Below are 21,109 nucleotides of genomic sequence, written 5' to 3'. Positions count from 1 at the left end.
TGATATTAAGAACTTCACTAATCCTGTAAGAGAAAGCTAATGGGGAAGTTACATAGCAATGTGAAGTATATATGACTCTTTGTAGACTCTCTAGATTCTTTCCTGGCATGTTTGATAAATCTCTGAAAGACCTTCACTTTCTTTTTTTAGTTGAAACTCCTGTAAGGAATGGAAACTTCAGTTAATTATCCTGATAGTGTCTGGAAACACTTTTTGCAAACTGGATAAGTCATGTCTAAAGATCCGCAGTAGCAAAGAAAGTTCCTGCCCATCTGCATCACATTAATTAATTAATAGTGAAAAGTATATCGTGTTCGTTGACAGGCATGCGGGAAAGAAAACCAACAGCCGTTTAGTAATATTTATATTTCCCCGGTACAACGTCAATGTTTGAATGTGTTCTTTGGCCCTTTCCAAGAATTTTGGATCCGGTATGTGCCATTTCTGGCCCTCTTCAAGCCATTCAGAAATAATTTTAAAATTATGCTGAATGTAGAAGCAGAGGCTGCATTGTACAAACCACAGTCTAGCAGATCTCATTGGCAATGTGGTTCATTAACTCAAAGGGTCATGTAGGACCTGAGGATCTGTTTATCCTTTTACCTACACCTTGCATGATTGGGTTTAATGTATGTTTGCAGGATCATTTGGTCCAAGAGGAATAAACTGGTAATCCACTAGACGGGTGGTTTAGCTGGGTCAGCAGGATAAAACATAGTCCAAGACCAGGAAGTGTGGAAGCTTGGCTTGAGAGTGGTTCCAAGGAGAGAGGATGAAGTGGCAACAGAGGCAGGGCAGCCAAACTCCACTAGGCTGGAAACTGGAGATGTGTTCAATTAGAAAAAGAAGAAGTACCGGTATATGCTGGCACCCATCTGTCTCAACAGACAGTTGAGGGCGCCTCCGGGGGAGAAGTTCACACTGCTGGAGAATCACAGCACTGTGGGCTGCAGAGACTGGTAACTTGTGACTGCTGCATCCCCTGTTGTTTTGGCTGCGTTAGCAACACCGAATAGACCTCTCTGGGGCGCAAGCCTGGGTGTGTCTGGAAGTCTTGTGCTGCCCAGACAATAAGCCCTCCCTCTGGGCCTAGCTGATGTGGTCCAAAGGAAAGTAGAGCAATACATTTTGCACCAAATTGGCTGCAGGAGTTGCCAGAAGGAGACGCCATCCAGCTGTCTTAGGGACTCGACTCGGGATTCATCTAGGGTTTACTCCTTAGCCTTTTCTCTGCAAGGGAGTGAGTATGGATTCCTCAGGGTTTACTCCTGAAGCCTTTCTTATGATTGAGTATAGGTGCAAGGCAGTTTAGGATCAGAATTTTCACAGCTGTTATAACAGTGGTTGTTGTTCCTAGATAATAGCCCTGCCTATGAAGAGAAGGACTGTGTCTCAGTGGCAGAGCAGCTGCTGGTTCAATCTGTGGCATCTCCATGTAGGGATGGGATGTTCTCTGTCTGAAACTCTGGAGAGCCTCTGCCAATCAAGGTAGACAATACAGAACTAGACGGGCCAGCTCATGCCATCGTTGTGTTTCTCAGTGAACATTCCTGGGTTTGGGGTGTTTCACACAACCTACTTTGCACAAGGGAGCAAGCAACGTGGCGAGCTAACGATTGGTTGAATTCAGTTCTAGCCTCATAAACGCTTCTTGAAATCACACGATTTCCTATTGTGAGAAATTTTTGGAAATGTAGCTTGATGAAGGAGGTTGTAAGCCAGTTACCATACTGAAAAATCACGTGAAAAGCTGATTGTAGTAATTACTGTTAGTGGTTTTAAAGTAGACTTCTCCTGTGGTGAATGCAGTTGACCACTTACTGAGTAGTAACTTAGTACAGTTATAGTTGTGCGTGTAATTATCTGAGCAGTTTTGTAACACCTGAACCCAATCAGAAATGTGTGAGGGTGGGACTTACCTCTGAATATATCCCTGAATATTAGGGTAGCCCTGCAGAACAGTGGTGAAAGTGGCCAAGCTAAACATCTGGCCTCCATCTACAGCTTGGTTATGGTGTAATATGAAATGGCAAAGCTGTTGCCATTTACTGTACAAGCAGTAGTGCTTCACTAGATCCAGACATCCTCACAGTGCTGAACTTGTTCCTCAACCCTTGTTTTCTATCCTGAAGTACCCCGGAAGAATATAACAATTTCCCCTTAAGAAGTCACAGTATTGGCTATGCTATATTGCGATGCTGGATTATATAAAACAGCAGTTTCCAAATTGTACACAGGGGCACATTGGTCTACTCTGAGAGAACTGATATGAAGAACATTAATTAAGTAAGGCACCTGCAAGTACCCATCCCTGGAGGAGGAGGAGATTTGCATTTTTGCATGATTCAGTGCTCAGGGCTTTCCTGCTTCCTGTCAGTTGGCAGACGTGCCACATATCTATGTTTGGTGAGATCAGGCATCCAACTCAATTACTTCTAATGCATCAAAAGAGGTTTCTCCTTGTGTCTCTGTATGATTAACTGCTCCAGCCTTGCCTCATCCCTATACGTTTCTGCTGTAGCAGTACTTCTATGTCTCCGGCAAGTATTACTGGATCATTCAGCAGTTTGCAATGCACAAATGCAGCGTAATTATCCAGGTCTAGAGGTAGCTGTCTCTTGCATCTCTGGACTTGTCTCCTTTTGATCAGGACTTATGCTCCGAGCAGTTGCTTGCAGAAAACAACATGGAACAGGGTTTCTCTGGTGGTGGGTAACCCTAGAGGGTGGGTTGTTTGTGTATTATTTAAGTAGCGTTTTAATAACTGAATGCATACAGAATATATAGCAAAGGCTATTTTATGATTCTTAAATCAGACACACAACTGGATAGTTTATGGATGAGTTATGGTTGAGTAAGGCCAACTTTAAATAAATTGTGCAATGTACTCCTCTCATTCCAGGCTGTTAGTGAATTGATACTTCAGTCCTGTGGAGTTATCAATTTGATTGTTACAGCAAAACTGTTGGAGACCCTTACCATGGAGCTATGTTGTGTCCGAAACTCCTTTCCCCAGTTTCTTTCTCACCTAAAATAGGAAAATATGGATTCATTCAGATCAGTGCCATTAGCAGGAAATGGTTATCAGCTTTCCCTCGCTATAACCAGATAGTTTCCCATTGTAAGCTTCCTTGTTCTGCGCAACTGAAATGCATATGCAGATAATTGTATACATATTGTAGTTTTACTAAGAAATTCAAATGGTCACAAGTGTGCTTCCTAAGGAAACACTTAAAAGAATAAAATAGAGTGAAGTGTCTTAGCTTTTATAGCATCACTCTTTCTAGGTTGTCTAGACTAACATGCTCATTCATTAATCTAAATATTTTGTGTGTGTGTTACTTAGGGATTTCTAGGTGACAGAGGACCTCCAGGACCACCAGGCCCCAAAGGTGTTGAGGTAAGAAAGCTACATTGTTCCCTTAATTTCACACCATTTTTTACTTGAAATTGGACTCCATTTTCACTAACGTGGTTGCTTTTGTTTGCAAAGATATCGACCTTCTGTTTTGGCAGGTGTTGAATAGAAATGGTTACACATCGCTGTGCTATTTATTTCTTTTGATTCCTATGCACTGTTTAAATGAGCTGAATCTGGCAGCTTGCAGATATACTGAAGAATTAAGTTTCACATTCTGAAGAAGAATGATCTGGATGCCTAAATAAATTGAATGAAGTTGTTGAGCGCATACATTTTTTTTTCTTTGTAAGGTTAGTTTTAAGAGGTATTAACGTTAAAAGATATTTCACTTGCTGCGGAGACAGTGGAGATATCTTAACATTGTGACCATCAGAAACATAAGTAGCATCAACATAGGGTTTAATGAATATCTGTTTACCTTGGGAATTTCAGTAAATACAGCCAATCAAATACTTGGTATGTGAATTCTAGATGGTGGGTGAGATAGAGATGGAGAACCTATTGCCTTCTAAATGTTGTTTGACTACAACTTCCATCAACCCTAACAATCGGCCACTCTGGCTGGGAATAATGGGAGTTGTAGTCCAACAACAATTGGAAGGCCACAGGCTTCCATCCATTTTGTTTCTAAATCTCTGACTGCTGGTTATTAATTATTATTTTTAACTCTTTCATGTTTAACTGCACACAGACCCCTTTGGGTATTTAAGAGAATAGTACACCATGTGCTTAAAATAAACACAGCATTCAAGAATGGAGAAGAATGGCTAACCTGTTTTTATTTCAGGGAGAAGAAGGACCTGCTGGACCTATTGGGGGAGCTGGACCAAGGGTAAGTAACTTCATATTTTAGAACTGCAGTAGAAGACCTGCTGAAAGTGAAATTCTCCAACTATTTGCCATTGTGGGCTAATGGACATGAGTTGGGTTTGTATTTCTGCCACTGACTTTTTAGAGAGGTCACCCTGTGGCTAAGTGAATCAGTAGGGCATAGAAAACCCTTCCTCAGATTCCTGCTTGGTTGTGATACTTGCTAGGTAGTCTTGGGCATGAAACTCTCTCTTGATGTCCCTGCCTCATAGGGCTCTGAGAGGTTTAGATGAAGCTGGGATGGAAACATAGTCAGTGTTGTCCAGTTTTCTGCTTCCATCAGTGACCTGCCAGGTGCCTCAGGGTCAAACTGTGTGATGCACTTACTGCACCACATGCAGCTGTCTCTTTGTCTTTCTTAGATTAGTTACAGCCATGTCCCCCATTGTTACTGGATTGCAGTGTGCAGGGAGGGGAGGGTTATCCCTTTGCTGCTCAGCTGCGATCCTTCTGAAAACCACCCCTTCACACACCCTGTTTTATTTATATACTTCCATCTCATGAAACATCAGGGTGCCGTTCAACAACAGGCAAAGAGTAAAACATGAAAAAGCTTTTAAAACAATATTACGCCAAGAGGCCTAGAGAAGAGAAGAGGAAAAGAGAAGAAAGAGAAGAGAAGCTCTTATTGGCATCAAAGGTTACTTCCTTTTCTTCTTTTTTATAAAGACTCATCACCACTTTGGAGAGGCAATTTTAGGAGGTTGTAGTTGGGAAGAAGGGATAATCGTACCTTCTATGTGTATTTTGATCCCAACACATCAAGCATGACATGTAGTTTGACCCTCAGAGAAGCTCAGAGAAGTTGGGGATAATGGAAGCAGCCATCACTTGATGTTTGTTGCCACCATCTGGTCATCAAAGGTGTACTGCATCTGGATATGAAAGTTGCATTGAAATGGGAATGGTATTATTGCAAGCAGCAGTGGTTCATGTTTTCTGCTGTTCGCTTTCGTGCCTCTTATCTGAGGGCCAAAGTTGACAGGACAGTGTTCACATAACTTATAAATTGGTAGGTCCAGTTTAGATCTGCGACATGTGTAGGGTTTTATTCCTTTTCAGCTCTCTGTGGTCCAGGCCAACACACATCAAATTTCTGTTTACCTTTAGACAACTCATTGCATAGTTGTTAACTGCATGAATGGTGTCACTTCTGGTTTGGCTCTGACAAGGCACCAGATGGAAAACAGTATGTAAAATGTCAAGGTTTATGAAAGCTGAATGATATCACTCTGTCTTCGTTCATCTGTTTTTATTTATTTGCTTTTTATTATTTTTTGAAAATATATGCTCTACCGAAATGTATACATACTTAATTAATTAAACAAGTTTTATATTCAAAATACAGTGCTTGTTTGCTTTTTCCTCTGAAAACCCAGGATAGATGTGGAGTTAAAAAAAAGAAGAGGCCCAAGCAAATGCTTTCACCAATAATATAAAAGAATATATCCCCAGTTTAATCTCTTCTGCACATACAGCTTGCCGCAATCTCATAACACTTTTTGCATCTGCTGATTAGACGTTCTTCTAGAGCTTGACAAGAAGACACCTTTATAATATTTTTGGAACCTTGCTTGATGAGGACGCTAAACATGTTCCTCTGTTATCTAATGAGTTGGTATTAATGATGCAAATGCTGGAAATTCATTCTCTTAAAATTTGTCTGTGCACTTTTGATGGCAACAGATTTCCCATATTCCATTTCTTGTCTTTCACTGTAAGAACATCCCAGAATTCAGTATGATTTTAAGAAATAAATTCAATGAATTTTAAGGAATAAATTCAAGTTTTTATTATGTTTATTAATTTTTAATCCATTAAAATACTCTGCTAATACGACCTTTTTGTAAAAGTAATATTTGAGGTCCTTCTGCACGTTACTTGTTCTGTTCCCAAACCTGGCACACATCAAATTGCCCAGGTTGTTACTGTGTGCAATACAGCATATTCTGTGTTAGTTTAAGCTTCTTTTGTTCATATAAATACAACAGCCTCTATATGTTCAATTTTCAATTCTAGCTAATCAGCAGTGGCAAAGTTTAGCTAAGCATTGCTTTTACTGTGTCAGCGTAACTCAGCTCAGTCTATTGAAGCATGGACAGGTATTTTGTGTCAGGCATGATACAACTCTGGTGCATTTCATGATTCCAAAGCCATTCAAAAGCAGAGGTTTTTCTTTATTTGAATGCAGGGAAAGCCTGGTCGAAAAGGTTATGCAGGTGAACCGGGACCAGAAGGCCTGAAGGTAGGGTTGACTTTTTTCTGAATTTACTGTTGTAAATATATATATGTATATAAAGTATTTATTGTATAGCTAATACTAGGTTCACAGATGAAAACTGAAAGCTAGTAAAAATATATCAATTTTTATTTTAATTTATTGTTCCTTTTTTCAAAAAAAGCGACTTACAAAAATGAGCTTTCAGAACACAAGGATAAATCAACCAAAAATTCTTTCTCTCTCTTCCCGGTCTCTCTGATTCAACTTCACCCCAACATACCCAAGGATGAGCAGAAGATCCCCACCTTCTCTTCTCCATCAGCCTTTCCTCTTTCCACCAACATTTTCAGTATGTCCCTTGATCCACCCGAGAGGCTTTTTGGAATGTTATGGGCACCTGAGGGAGAAGGTGATAGGAAATTTCCCTTCTGTGGCTCCAAGCCATAATCTCCAAGTGTGTAGGACTCTGTGCACATGTTGGCCACCCCTTCCCTGCCCATAAAACACACAGCAGTGTCTACTTTTATAAAGAAAGTCCAAATGGTGAAGCCACCCATAATTAAGAGACCCTAGTCAGCAGGAACAAATCATATAATGGTAGAATTGTTGAGTTGGAAGGGACCCCCAGGGTCATCACCCATGGCAATGCAGGAATCCTGCCCACAGATGTCCTTTTGCGTCACTCTAGCCCAGCCCAGGAAGCTTTGGGTTGAGGGTTAATATGATGAAATGTTTAAGGCAGGGGATTGCTTGTATTGCTTTGGCTGTCCCCAACCCAGGACTTCAAGGCAGGCAACCATTTGCCAATTATTCTACCCTATGCAGACCAGCAAACCACTATCTAGACCACTTTGAGTAAAAAGAACTTACACCGCTTCTCAAAAATATACAGGCTTCGGCTGTGGCAGGTGTCTAAGAGAAGAACATATCGATGCCCACAAGAGATGCCATTGTAGATCTGACCTGGTGCATTGATGGTGTACTTTTTTATTTTAAAAAAAGGTGTCCCTAGACATGGCGGAACATAGAAGTAGGGGAAAATCTGCCCAAAATGCTTGGTTTTTTAGTGGTTTGTGGGTCATCAAAATTACCTCTGCTTGAACCTGGAATGTAGTTGGGAGTCAGGTTGGGAATGTTGGTGCAGTCCTTATGACCCACTCCTTCAGGAAGCAAGTCATTTTGTGCCAGTTGAAGCCTCTGGATGTCTCTGAAAGCTTCCCCGCAAATGACCTTACAGTTTTACCTGCAATAGGTATATTGAAGGTGCACATAGGCCTGTTTGTGAGTAGCATCTGGTGTGGCACAGTGTGCGTTCGTTCACCTGTGGGCCAAGGAAGATGGAGTGAAAAGGTCTCCTGCCAAGTGCACAATTGCATCAGTTTTTGAGTAACGTGTATGCATTACTTCTTCCTGAACTAATCAGCCTCATCCGACAATTAATCAATGAATATATCGTGCTTTTAAAAAGGGGCTCTGGCCAAGTAACATTATTATAAAATGCAAAATATAGCCGATTTATTTTAGCATGGCAAATTTGTAAAGATGAGTAGTACTGGAAAGGAAATATTTTTATTCTGTGCATTGATAAACTGCCTCAGGGAGAGGAAATGCACTAAGCTGTTTGAGGTAAGTAAGGATTGAAAACTTCCTCTCTGTTCAGATGAAATTGTGTGCTAAATTACTAAATCAATTTTTAAATTCACAGGGAGAAACAGGAGATCAAGGAATTATTGGGAAAACTGGTGAAACAGTAAGGATAAATTTATGTTTTATTCATAGTATGGTATATTTTGTAATGATAGCCAGTGATTTGGAATGGGAAAACTTACAACTTATGGTAAATAGTGGTGCTGGGGGCAGGGGAAGAACTTGGCATGGGTCTGCAGTTTTCAGTGGCATCCCAACGCCAAGTATATTGTTCCACCCTCAGCAAAAAATTAAACTTTATCCATAGATTAATATTAATAATTTTATTATTTATATCCCACCCATCTGGCTGGATTTCCCCAGCCACTCTGGACAGCTTACAGCATATAGAATAACATAATAAAACATCAAACATTAAAAACTTCCCGATACAGGGCTGCCTTCAGATATCTTCTAAATAATACACTCAACCTTCAGCACAGCTGCTTCTGTTGAGATGCTCATTTATCTTTGGGCTGCTCCAAAGTTTGAGCAGGCTGGGTTCCAAATGAAGAAGAAAAAAGGAATTAACTTGTGTCTATATTTTAGCATAGAATATCTAATTAACTATCTCAAATAGGTTTGCATATAGCCTATCAGATAAGCATTCACTTACATTGGTTGCTTTGACTGCAATGCAAATAGCAACTTGGGAAGAGCAATTTTCTTCTGTTTTCTTCAGAAGTATTACACTCCTGCTCCCAATCTGCCGCAGTCTCAGTAATTATCTGTCCCACTCAGGAGCTGCTATTTGCGTTTTTAAAAGCCTGCATGTTACATGCAAAGATGCATACAATATCACATTAATTTGGTTTGTATAAAATGCTACAAAGGTGCTCACTGTTGTTATTAAGACCCCCTTGACATCTTTTCACAGAATCTATAGGATCACTTTCTTTCAATAGTTGACCTACAAACCTAACTTTGTTGTAGACATGCTTTAATTCTCCTTTATGGTATCCATAAACAATATGAGTTTTCTTGTTCCCAACAACTCCTACTAAGGGCCCTCAGATCCCCGTAACGGTTTCTTACTTCAGATTCTTCCTGGTTTAGCCAAGGGCTGAAGTTTGAAAGGAACCAGGGACGTCTTAGCTATAGGCACTAGGGGTGCGGGGCGCCTGGCTCTCAGGGACACCAGGCTGAGAGTTGAGTCCGGGGAAGAGCCCGCCCATCGGTTGGAGAGCCGCAACAGGCTCTTCTGCTGCGGGTGGCTGCACTGCTAGTTCAGGGGCGACCAAGCCAGTGAGACGCTGAGGCAGCCGGCTGGCTCCGCCCTCCTGCATGCTTGGGACTCGGTAACCGGGGGGGGGGCGCCGGGCGGATCTTTGCACCACTGCGCCGCATATTCCCTGGAAGCAACACAAAACTGAATAATTAGTACTAACTATGTGTAAGGTGCCTCTGCTCCACTGAGGGGAAGGAGCTTGTATTTCTCTGGGGACACAAAAAGAATACAAAAGAAAGAAAGAAAGAAAGAAAGAAAGAAAGAAAGAAAGAAAGAAAGAAAGTCTTGATTAATTTAAGATTGGGTGGGTATGCTGATTATAGATGCTATATGTTGGTGCTTATGTTTTTCCCCAAATTATTTTTAGGGTAATGCCTATTTTTCATATGCAATAAAGAGGAGATCTAGTTATAAACTCCAAAAATATTAACACAAGACACTACTAAACATGTTCATCTGCTGGGGCACAAATTTTGCATTGGAGCTAATAAAATATGGAGAACAGTATTTTAGATGGCATGCCTTGCAATACTTTGAAACAGATGTTGGAGAATATCACCACAAGTGAAATAAATTTTGGAATAGTGGTTACACACACACACACACACACACTCTTTATCATTTCATTCTTCAAAATATTGGCAGACATTCATCCCTTCTTCTTGTAAAGACATAGGTAAATATTATTGCCCTTCATTTTACAAATCAAGAATCTGAGGTAGACATTAACCAAGATGAACAGGGGAGGTCCAATCCAAAATACCAGTGTGGCATACTATCTGGAAAGAATTAGGGAGAAATGTTCATGGATTCATTGGTATTCTTTTGTAAGAAACTGTATGCCTTGCAATATAAAGCAAAACGGGGTTAAAGTTTAGCATCTGGTCTGAGCCTTTTTATTGAATCCACTGTAATTAAATTTTACGGATATTTTGTATAGGTAATCCCAAAGTTGTCTCTCGGCCTAGTGGAACTACTGAGCTTTTTTAAAAAAACCAGCTGTCTCTGTGTTGCATCTCACTCAGTTTGTGGCATTTCGGCGTTTCCTTGAGCTATGTTGCCTATGTCGGTGACTGTAGTTTCCTGGAGCTTTAAAAATAATTCTATGGTGGTTGTTCACAAGGTTCTTAAACTGTGATTCCATATATGATTCAGGGACAATCTGGGACCCCGTTTTCCATGTGAGTCACATGACCCATGCGAGATTGTGGCCCTCCAAAAGCACTTTGGTGGGGCACAGTGGCCAAAAGCATTTGTTTTGGGGCACCATGTGAGATCACGGCCCTGAAAAAGTGCTGGGGGATTTTGGCCAGAAATTGTGCAAGAGCACGGCGCCCAAAATGGCTGCCATGCTCTCGCAATAAAAAATGGAATCAGGACAGCTGAGGCATGTGTGATTCATGTGCATGAACTGATTGACAGCTGTCTCCCAGGTGCTGGTGACAAGATTAATCTTGCTAAAATTTGAGAATTTTTCAACAGAATTGAATGTGAAAGTAGAACTAAATGAATTGTTTAGTTGACTCTTAAATGTTTGTGCTCTCCTACGAGAGACAAAATAATAGTCATCCCCTCAGGAACACATAGACACTAATACAGAATATTGGAACAGCAATCTGGAGGATGAAATACAAAGAGAGAGGGATAACTCACTTTAAAATAGAATCCCTGGTTATTTGCTTCCAAACCACAGATATATTTGTGTAACCTTTGTACAGAATGACCGCTCCCCGCTTAAAACGGGGGGCGACCTTTGCGTGGACGCGTGCAGCCCCTAGATCTGGAGCGGCCCCAACAGCATAGGCTTGGCTTTGCCTTCCCTCAGGTGGGATACCTGGAGGTCTCCGCCTACCTCAGTCAGTTGTCCAATCCCACCTGGGGGAAGCGTTGCCAAGGAGACCAGGCCAGGTAGGGGAGGGATTACCTGCCCACACAATAGAGGGAGGATCTTACCTAGGAATCCTCACTTGGCTCCAGAGCTTCTCCCACCCTACCCACCCTCAGTTAATGTCTTATTTTGCAGGTTAACTTTTCTTCACAGGTTTTGCAGGTTAACCTTTCTTCACAAGTATGCGGGCGCTGCTACGTTAAGGTCGCTGTTAAAGGGCCGGAAAGGAATTTCCCTGCATTGGCAGGTTTCGCCTTTCCCGTAGCAAAACGTCACAACTTTGGCGGTATCAGGCCTTGGGCGGAATCCTTTTGTCCATCTTCCTCTTGCGGCGGCGATACCAGGGTTCCCCGTTAAAGGGGTTTTCTGAAGGGAGGCTTTGGCCGTACACCGAAAGGTCGTCATTGCCCTCTCCTGCGGCGGCGGCGTTACGGGGGCGGCCATCTCTGCTTGAACATATGTTCTCCAGAGCCGGCCCATCCCCTCCCCCACACACTGGATAACCCTGATGCTCCCTAGGTCCCCGGCTGGGGACCGGGGAGGGAGAACGCCCAATGCCTGAGCCAAGGTCTACCCACATTTGAAATTTAATAAAGTTGTGGCCAATTTAATCCCATAGCACGTTGTCTTGAGTCGTTATTCCACATGACGGGGGGACTGTGCAGGATCTGGGGACTCCGCCTGTCCACGCAAACGGCCTTAATTCCCTCTAAAAATATTAACGATATTGTATACAATGTATGTCAAATGTATTGTTTGTTTGGTTTCTTTTCATGAAACAAAGCTGTATTTACACAATCAAATATATAACCAGGCATATATTTATTATAAAAACTCATCTTGCAACTTTACTTCATTAGAAATGATCAAATAAATAAGCAGCACATTTGGCCTATATGGTGCAGTAGCCAAAAAAGAAAAATGCTTTTAAAAAACAAAAGTAGGAGTAGTAGACTATGGTGAGTTGTGTACATAGCACTTAATTGTAAATTTGGACCAAATGTTGCAATTACTGAATTTAAGGAATATTTTTTGAGGTAGATGATAACATAGAATAGTAATGGAAAGAACTTTTTGGCTTTGGTTCAGTATTATCATAAGTGCATAAACTTGACGAATCCATGGACCTGAACAACTGAGCCTCCTCATTCTGTTTACAGCCATCCTGGCCAAATTCTGTACCAGGTGCAGCTTCCAGACCAAGGGTAGACTGAAATAGTATATATGGATTTTGAAATACTTCCTTGGCTTTTATAAGTGATGCATGCATGAATGTGGATGGTATCTATGGTCCCATTGATAATTGGAGATTATTAGGTCATAATTTTCCCACAGTCTGAACATTTTTATCCCACATTCATGTATTGTTGGAAACACAGAGTTCCAAACTTCCCTCCTCTTTATGAAGAAAATACCGCTGCTGGTGGCACCCTAAATAATAATAATAATAATAATAATAATAATAATAATAATAATAATAATATATTATTATTTCTACCCCGCCCATCTGGCTGGATTTCCCCAGCCACTCTGGGCAGCTTCCAACAGAAGGTTAAAAATACATTAAAACATCAGTCATTAAAAACTTCCCTAAACAGGGCTGCCTTCAGATGACTTCTAAATGTCATATAGTTGTCTATTTCTTTGACATTTGATGGGAGGGTGCTCCATAGGGTGGGCGCCACTACCAAGAAGGGCCTCTGCCCGGTTCCCTGTAACTTTGCTTCTTGCAGTGATGGAACTGCCAGAAGGCCCTCTGCGCTGGACCTCAGAGTCCAGGTTGGACGATGGGGTGGAGACGCTCCTTCAGGTATACAGGAATAGTTATACATTTGATTAGAAGATAAATATATTTAATGCTCCTTATTTGGATTTATAAGTATGAGCAATACTCACAAAAGTGATAAAAACTTGATAAAAATCTCAATCAGTTTATTATGGTCATAGACCAGTTTAAATCTGTAACAGTTTTGCCTGTTAAATTATATCTGATTTCTAGATAGTCCTTTTTTTTTAATACTAATTTTTATTAAATTTTTCCTTTTACAAATTTGCCATCTCAAACAGTATTCACAAATTTCAACTTTTTGGACTTCCACCAGCTTCTCCACCAGTCATCCATATTTTCTATTTTTACGCATTCTCTATATTTAATATTGCCATTTAATATTATCCTTTCCATTCTATTTATTTTTTACAATACATCTTTAACTTTTACAAAGCCTCTTTAAATCCCACTAGCGTTGTCTGTTCGTCACATATGCTTTTTAGATAATCTGTAAACTTTCCCCAGTCCTCGATGAACTTGTGATCCCGTTGATATCTGATCTTCCCAGTCAATTTGTCCAATTCTGCATAATCCATAAGTTTCATTCTCCACACTTCAAGGGTCAGTAACTCCTCTTGATTCCATTTTTGGGCCATTAATATTCTTGCCACTGTTACTGCGTGTGAAAAAGTTTGTAGTCCCTTCTGTTTATCTCTCTTCCTTTATTTTCCTAACAAAAAGGCTTCTGGTTTCTTTACAAATGTATATTTAAACATCTTCTTCAACTCATTGTATATCATTTCCCATATATTATAACCAAAGTCTCTGGCCCAATGTATCATGACCGACTTTACCTCCTCATCCATCGTTTGCCATTCCAACAACATTTTATGCATTTTTGACATTATCTTATAATCATTATTTATTATCTCTGTTTGAAATTTCGATTCTTTTTCTGTATATCCACTCTCTTTAAAGTCCTTTTTAAACATTTCATTTACCTGAAAATAATGCAACCAATCAAACACATGTTCTTTTACTTGTTCATATGGCTTCATTTTCCATTTCCCCCCTTCTTTAATTATTAAATCTCCGTAGGTAATCCAATTCCCTCTCATATTAATTTTCTTTATACTCATAACCTCTAATGGAGACAACCAGTGTGGAACTTTGGGTTCTAATATATTTTTATACCTGTCCCATATTTCTGTTATGGAACTCCTGAAGATATGATTCTCAAAGCCCTTGTGACTTTTCTTCTTCTCCAACCATAAATACGCGTGCCATCCAAATCTGTTATCAAATCCTTCTAAATCTAAGAGTTTATTGTTTTTTAATTTTATCCATTCCTTTAACCAACAGAGACAAGACGCTTCATAGTATAATTTCAGATCTGGCAGGGCAAAGCCTCCTCTTTCCTTCGCATCTGTTAATAACTTAAATTGTATTCTTGGCTTTTTACCCTGCCAGATATATCTTGAAATTACTCTTTGCCACTCTTTGAAAGTCGTTGTCCCCTTAATTATAGGAATCATTTGAAACAAAAATAACATCTTTGGAAATACACTCATTTTGATCGTTGAAATTCTACCCCAAAAAGAAAGTTTCATCCTTCCCCAAACTTCCAGGTCTTTTTTTGATTCCGTTCCACACCGGTATATAGTTGTTTTGAAATAAATCAATATTTTTTGAAGTTAACCATATTCCCAAATATTTTACCTTCTTTGCCACTTCAATCCCTGTTTCTCATTGCATTGCTTCTATTACACTCTGGTCCAATAGATAGTCCATTGTTGATGACACTTTTTAAACAAGCTATATCCATCTCCCTGGACTTGTTTAGAAGTTCTAGCAGGGATGTGTAGAAACACACATATATGGTAATAAAAGTTCCTGAAGCAATCTAGACAATATGCTCTAAAGCTGTCCAACAATGTCCTCAGTACAGGTGGGGAGAATGATTAGATTGATAGCTCTAATGTCTGGGGTTTTCCCCCCGTTACTTGTACAATTCTTTGTTATGCGGGATCTCCATGTGCCCTTGGCAAACATCAGTTTATTTATACTCCACATTTCCACAGTGGTGGCTTACAACATACCAAATGAACAATAATGAACAACAACAACAACAAAAAACACACATTAAGAACAATTAGAAATAATCATAATGTCAATGAATACAGAAAATCCACACAGAAACAATGGAAATAAGCTAACCAAATTTAACATCTTAAAACTCAACAAGAGAGAGAACAATAGCCAACAAGGAAATAAAATTAGCACATACAAAATAGATGTTGGTTACTGGGGAAACCCAGCCAGATGGGCGGGGTATAAATAACATTATTATTATTATTATTATTATTATAATTAATTAATTAATTAATTAATTAATTAATTTCTAAAGGAATAGCATTAAATGTGTGCACAGTTACCTCTCTCTGGTTTTTCCAGAGTGAAAGGGCATCAAGGAAGCTTTATAAAATCTGATGTGCTGAAAATCATGACACTTTTGAAACAGCAGAGAAAAGTTGTGGAAAGTTCTACAGGAATAATGGGAATGCCTTGCTATAATGAGATTTTAACAGGCACAGCTGGCCGTAGTTCTTTCCTGTTTGAAGGGTACCCATGTAAGTTGTGTTTGCCACAGTTATTGCTTACAGTGAGTCTGTAGACACTTCCAAGCAAGCCAGTATCTTGGTTCCTCCCTCCCTTCATTGTTGTTGTGAGCCTTGGAATGCAACAGGCTTTTTTTTATATAAGGGGAAGCTAATTTGTTTAAGATCCTTATTAGATCCATGACTTTGACAGAATAGAATTTAAAACCTGAAGTGGAATTCTGCAGCTTTCCCTGGCTGGTAAGATTAGCCACCTCTTACAGAATCAGCAGATCCCTTTAGACAGCATTTGATTAATTTAATGAGAACTAAAGGAGTTCAGCCAGAGCAGATTTACAATGCTGATGAGACAAAGTGTTTTTTGGGTTGGTTTTTTTGTGTGTGTTTTTTTGGAAAGCGATGCCAAGAAAAACATTGGCTTCAGCTACTGAGAAAATTGCCCCTGGATTAGAGGGAGAAAAGTCTCAACTGTGCTGGCATGCACAGTTGAGTTTCAGATTTTTAAATTACTAGCTGGCAGAACTTTGAAACCACATTGTATTACGCACAGACGCATGTAACCTGTCTTGTCCATCGCTGAGCATAATCCACTGCATGAAAGGCTTTAGACGTTTGAAAAAGATGATTGAAAGATGACATTCTTTCACACATGAAAACTAATGTGACCTACAAAAGCGTTATGTTTCTTGGCTGCCATTATTACTTGGAAACATAACTGATTGCCAAGGGGCGGAGGAAACACCCTCTGAATATTTGATTTATATGGATGTGGGTTCCTCGTAGAGAAGGCCAATATAAAATTCAGTCTGTAGACAGTCAGACCAAGATAGAAAATGTCAGCAGCAGACCAAAGGACCATAAACAGTGCCAGAATGATGAGTTGTTGTCAGAAGGGCAAATAAGAATGTCATGTGAGCATATGAAGCTTCCTATTGGTCTATCCAGCCCAGTACTGCCTGTTCTGATTTGCTCTTTCAAGCCTGAAGCAGTGGCCCTTGCTAACCCAGTGAGTTCTTTAAACTGGAGATAAAACCCAGGATCAACCCTGGGATCTTTTGCTTCAAAGCATGTGGTCCAATGTTATAGTATGGGATACCACCAATCAAATGCCTGCAAAACTGTATTTAAATACATATGTCTGTTGGTAGACAGGTATTCATTACAAGTATCGGTATATGTATTCTGTTCTAGCAACAAACACACAGAGGGTAACTAAAACAATGTATGGGAATTCTGCTATAAATGATATGCCTGGTTGAGCTATTACAGGCTCACATTTAAGAAAAAGCATAGCCAATATTTTTTGTATAGACCTGCCTGCTTGGAAGCTTTGCACTTAGCTGCCTCGTTGCTAAACTTGTTTTAGGCCTTGAGGATACCTAATTTATCTAGGAGAGGAAATCATAATTGCCTATGCCCAAAATTAAAGGGAAAATTGAAATTGCTTTAAATGATTGAGAACTTGAAGATGCTGAGTAGAACAAATTCTTCAAACTTTGTAGAAATGCCTCAGGTTTGGCGATAAGGAGCCAAAAAATAGAAGACAAGGCAATAAATCTGCAATATGATCGCAGAAGAACTGGACTGCTAATGTTTCATTAGCACACGATGTAACTATCTCAGCCAGTTTTCAAAATTAACATCTGTGTTGCAAGAGCTGTGAGTTTGTAGCATCACAAGAGTCATAAGTCTCTGAGCCATGCTTTCCAAGGTAACTCACAACAGGAAAAAAGAATTGTAACAAAACACATAGGTGCAGTTCAAATGTGCGGCCTTGTGGTTGAGCACATACCCGTCTATTTGCATCATCTGGAGGAGGAGACAGGAAGCATCTGTTTCCTGGTTTAAACTAACCACAGTTTGTTATGTCTGAACCGGGATCTGTGGTTAGTTTAAACTACAGTTTATTTGAACTAGCCAGTGTCACAGACCACAGTGTATCTTGATTTGTTTAAAGAACCAGGTTAAACCCAGAAGCCAATGCTGGTGATGTCTACCAGAGAAATGGGGTGATTGCTTGACCTAAAGCTTGATCCTGTCCATTTGTCATATTTCAGTGTTCTGTCCAAACAACATTACATCAGAAACTGGCCTTAACAAATTAAATTTGCAATTAAAGCAGCAGGAGCAAATCCAATTTAAAACAGAAGGCATTTTTTTAATTTTTTTAAATCTCATTAAATGGCTGGAAAAGCAACTGCATTTTTAGCTGACCTTTAAATGCCATCAAAGAGCGTTCTAATGACGCGGACAAGAGAAAGGCGTTCCTCAGACTTGGAACAACTAAGTAGGCCTTGGCTTCACCGTCACCTCGCCTCAGAACACCAACAAAGAACGGGGCAAGTTTGGGTGAGAACAGGCAGTCCTTCAGGTGCCCTGAGCCCAAGCCATTTAAGATTTATAGGTAAAAATCAGCACTTTGATCCGTGCCTGAAAAGTAAGTGGTAGTCTGTGATGATTTTTTTCAATACTGAAGGTGGCGGGAGAAACTGGAGGAAATGACACTGAGGGAATTAAGCCTAGAGAGCTATATGATTTCTATGTATTAAGTGCCATGTGTTAATTCCTATGGTTGTTCCAGAAATTCAGCCACTCCTCACTTGGAGTGCCTTTCAGGGCTCCTAAAACACTTCCTTGCAAGCTTTTATGAACTCCCCTGAGCAACTCACAGCCTTTTTTGGACCAGAGCAATACCTGGATTAGAGATGGGTGCATTGCTTCCACAAACCCCTTTCTTCTCTCTGCCAGCCCCCAAAGCACCCTTTCCTTCTTTTCCCTTCCTTTAGCTGTTTCCAGGGATTGTGGCAGCAACAGCAGAAAAGGAGACAAAGAAGTTCTTTTTTCCTTCCTCCTCCCAGCTCTCAACTATTGCTACTACCAAACAAGAACAAAATAAACCAGGAACCCCCACTCTTCCCCCCCCCAAAAAAAATCTTAGTTGTTTGCGTTTGGGGAGACTTGAACCATCTTTTCATTTGCTTAGGTTGGCTCTGGAACAAAATGAGAATCCCTTCTTGAGAATCCTTGGCTAATCCCATATTATTTCAAATGCACATTTGAAATGTGGACGCCGCGTGGTTCATCTTGCAAAATGTACTTAACCCAGCGGTGGGTTAATGACACAGGTTTTTACCCTGACTCACACACCTTTGATTTGCTACCCGGTTAAGATTTCACAAGTCAGAACTGTTAACACAAACATCAACCAGACTCAATTCTTTGGGAACTTTTAGAAGGAAAACACACCTTTATAATCATATTCCCAACATGAGTGAGTTTCTGTGGATCCTGGTGCTCCTGCCATAACATTCTTAGTTCTTCAGCTAAGTGGCAGGAAATTGAGTTTGAAGTATGAAGGTGAGGCATCAACCCAAAGACCACACACAAAAATTCCGGCTTGCTAGTCTGATAGAGTGAAGCAGCTCTTACTCTGTGAATTGAGTATGGGTTTGGTTATAACTCCGTGCCAGATGAACTGTGTTCCATCCTGGTTTTGTTAGGTCTGGAAAACTCTACTATCTTAAGATGAAATGCTTGTGGCAAATAGCTACTGTGGCAAATACTACAGAGGTACGACCTGTAGTTTGCTTACTCTCTAGAAATTCTGTATATGACTGCTACCATAATGGGGTTTGTTGGGGTGGGCACTCACATGCATGTGCATTCTTGTGTATTTAAATTTAAAGCAGCCCAATGAGGACTGAGCATGACCAGGAGCCATGAAATGTACCATGGAGTGTTGGAAAAGGAAAAATGGAATGGGGCAACAGCATGAGATGATTGGAATGCCCTACTTGGAGAGAATGGGTGACCAGAATAGGACCTGAATAGGAGGAAAGATATACTGCAGTATTTTGTTACAGGCCTCACTAGTCGTTTCATAGGTAGCAATTACAAAAGACTTCAGCTCTTCTTTTGAAAACAATAGGCTGGACAACAGATAAGGAGACTCAAATTACCGTATTTTTCGCTCTATAACACGCACCCGACCATAACACGCACGTAGTTTTTAGAGGAGGAAAATCCGTAGGCATGCCACCCGTAGGCATTCCCTCCATAACACGCACAGACATTTCCCCTTACTTTCTAGGAGGAAAAAAGTGAGTGTTATGGTGCAAAAAATACGGTATATCCAAATAGTACTGTACTATTGTGAGTTTTTATCCATATAGGAAAATCATGGTACATACTACCAATCACCTCTGAAACATCAGTTTCAACAACAATAACAACAACAGCAACAAATTAAAGATCCTATAAACGAACAGTTGTTCCTGATTCATTGATTCCATCTGGAATGATGAAATGCACTAGTCTCTCCAGAATAGTTGTGTGTTGCAATTCTTCAAATTTGATAGATCTCCTTTTATAGGAAAATTACGTCTTGTGCTTCAGTATACAGAACAAGCTGTCTGAAATACTTTTATAACTCCGCTGCCTCAAGGAAATCTGTGTTTCTTTTTCGTTTACCAAAAAAAGGAAAAGAAAAGAAAAGTTATCAGGGTTCTGTTACATATGTCCTTAATTCCATGCCAGTCGTTTTCTCTGGAATTACCATCTGTTCACTTAATTTTTTGCAGAGGATCCATGTAATGTCAAATTGTTGCAGTCTGGTGTTTCATGTGTTGTCCTCTCCCCCCCCTCCAGGCCTGGTGTGTGATGATCCCCACCCCTCCCCACGTTTTGGCAATAAAACACTGTCCAGTGTGGACAGGCAAAGTACTATCAAGGCTTTTCGTGGCCCCTGTGTGTTTAATTAAAGTTTCTTACTTGCAGATCCCATCCATTTAATTGTTTCCTCTTGATAATGTTTCATCTGAATTGTATGCCGCCTTTACAACAAGAAGAATAGTGATACATCTTAGTTGGGGGATTAGTGATTAATAGCTTTACTTGATATATAATAATTTCGTTATTTATATCCCACTCATCTGGCTGGGTTTCCCTAGCCACTCTGAGCGGCTTACAACATATCTAAAAACATTATAAAAACATCAATCCTTAAAAACTTCCCAAAACAGGGCTGTTTAGCCCTGATAGCCCCATCATTACTTTCTATTCATGCTGCGGGTATATATGTTTTTCTTTTTTATATAGTGAAACATTGACATCAAAATGGAAAGAAAACCAATAATTAAAGCTCCTCACCCTTGCAGGAGCAGAAACCAACAATGGTGCCATTAGCAGGCTGATGATTAGTAATCCCCAGCTGTAATAAACATAAATAAGGAAGGAAAAAGCTGAATCGGGAAAGTATGAATTGACTTTGTGAAGGACCTTTGCCCAACAAGCTGTGATTGTAAATAAGCATTATAGAAAAATGTTGGCCACAGGGAAGGGCGTTTCGGGGGACCATGACGGTTCTCTCTCTGGCTGTATGGACTCCCTTGTTTAATTCCACTTCCAGCT

General features: G+C 40.2%; 1 protein-coding gene across 1 annotated transcript in view; it reads left to right on the top strand.

The window, feature by feature from the left end:
- Positions 1–21,109, top strand: part of COL24A1 (collagen type XXIV alpha 1 chain) — a 167,683-nt gene that overhangs the window by 76,718 nt on the left and 69,856 nt on the right. The window contains exons 21-24 of the mRNA XM_083510891.1: positions 3,347–3,400; positions 4,209–4,253; positions 6,483–6,536; positions 8,218–8,262. Coding sequence (XP_083367017.1) covers positions 3,347–3,400; positions 4,209–4,253; positions 6,483–6,536; positions 8,218–8,262 — 198 coding nt within the window. The remainder of the gene's footprint in view (positions 1–3,346; positions 3,401–4,208; positions 4,254–6,482; positions 6,537–8,217; positions 8,263–21,109) is intronic.

Source organism: Podarcis liolepis (genome assembly GCF_965112155.1).
Source record: "Podarcis liolepis genome assembly, chromosome: 6".
Classification (NCBI taxonomy): domain Eukaryota; kingdom Metazoa; phylum Chordata; class Lepidosauria; order Squamata; family Lacertidae; genus Podarcis; species Podarcis liolepis.
The sequence above is the reverse complement of the archived record's forward strand: the minus strand, read 5'-3'. Positions and strand labels throughout refer to the sequence as shown.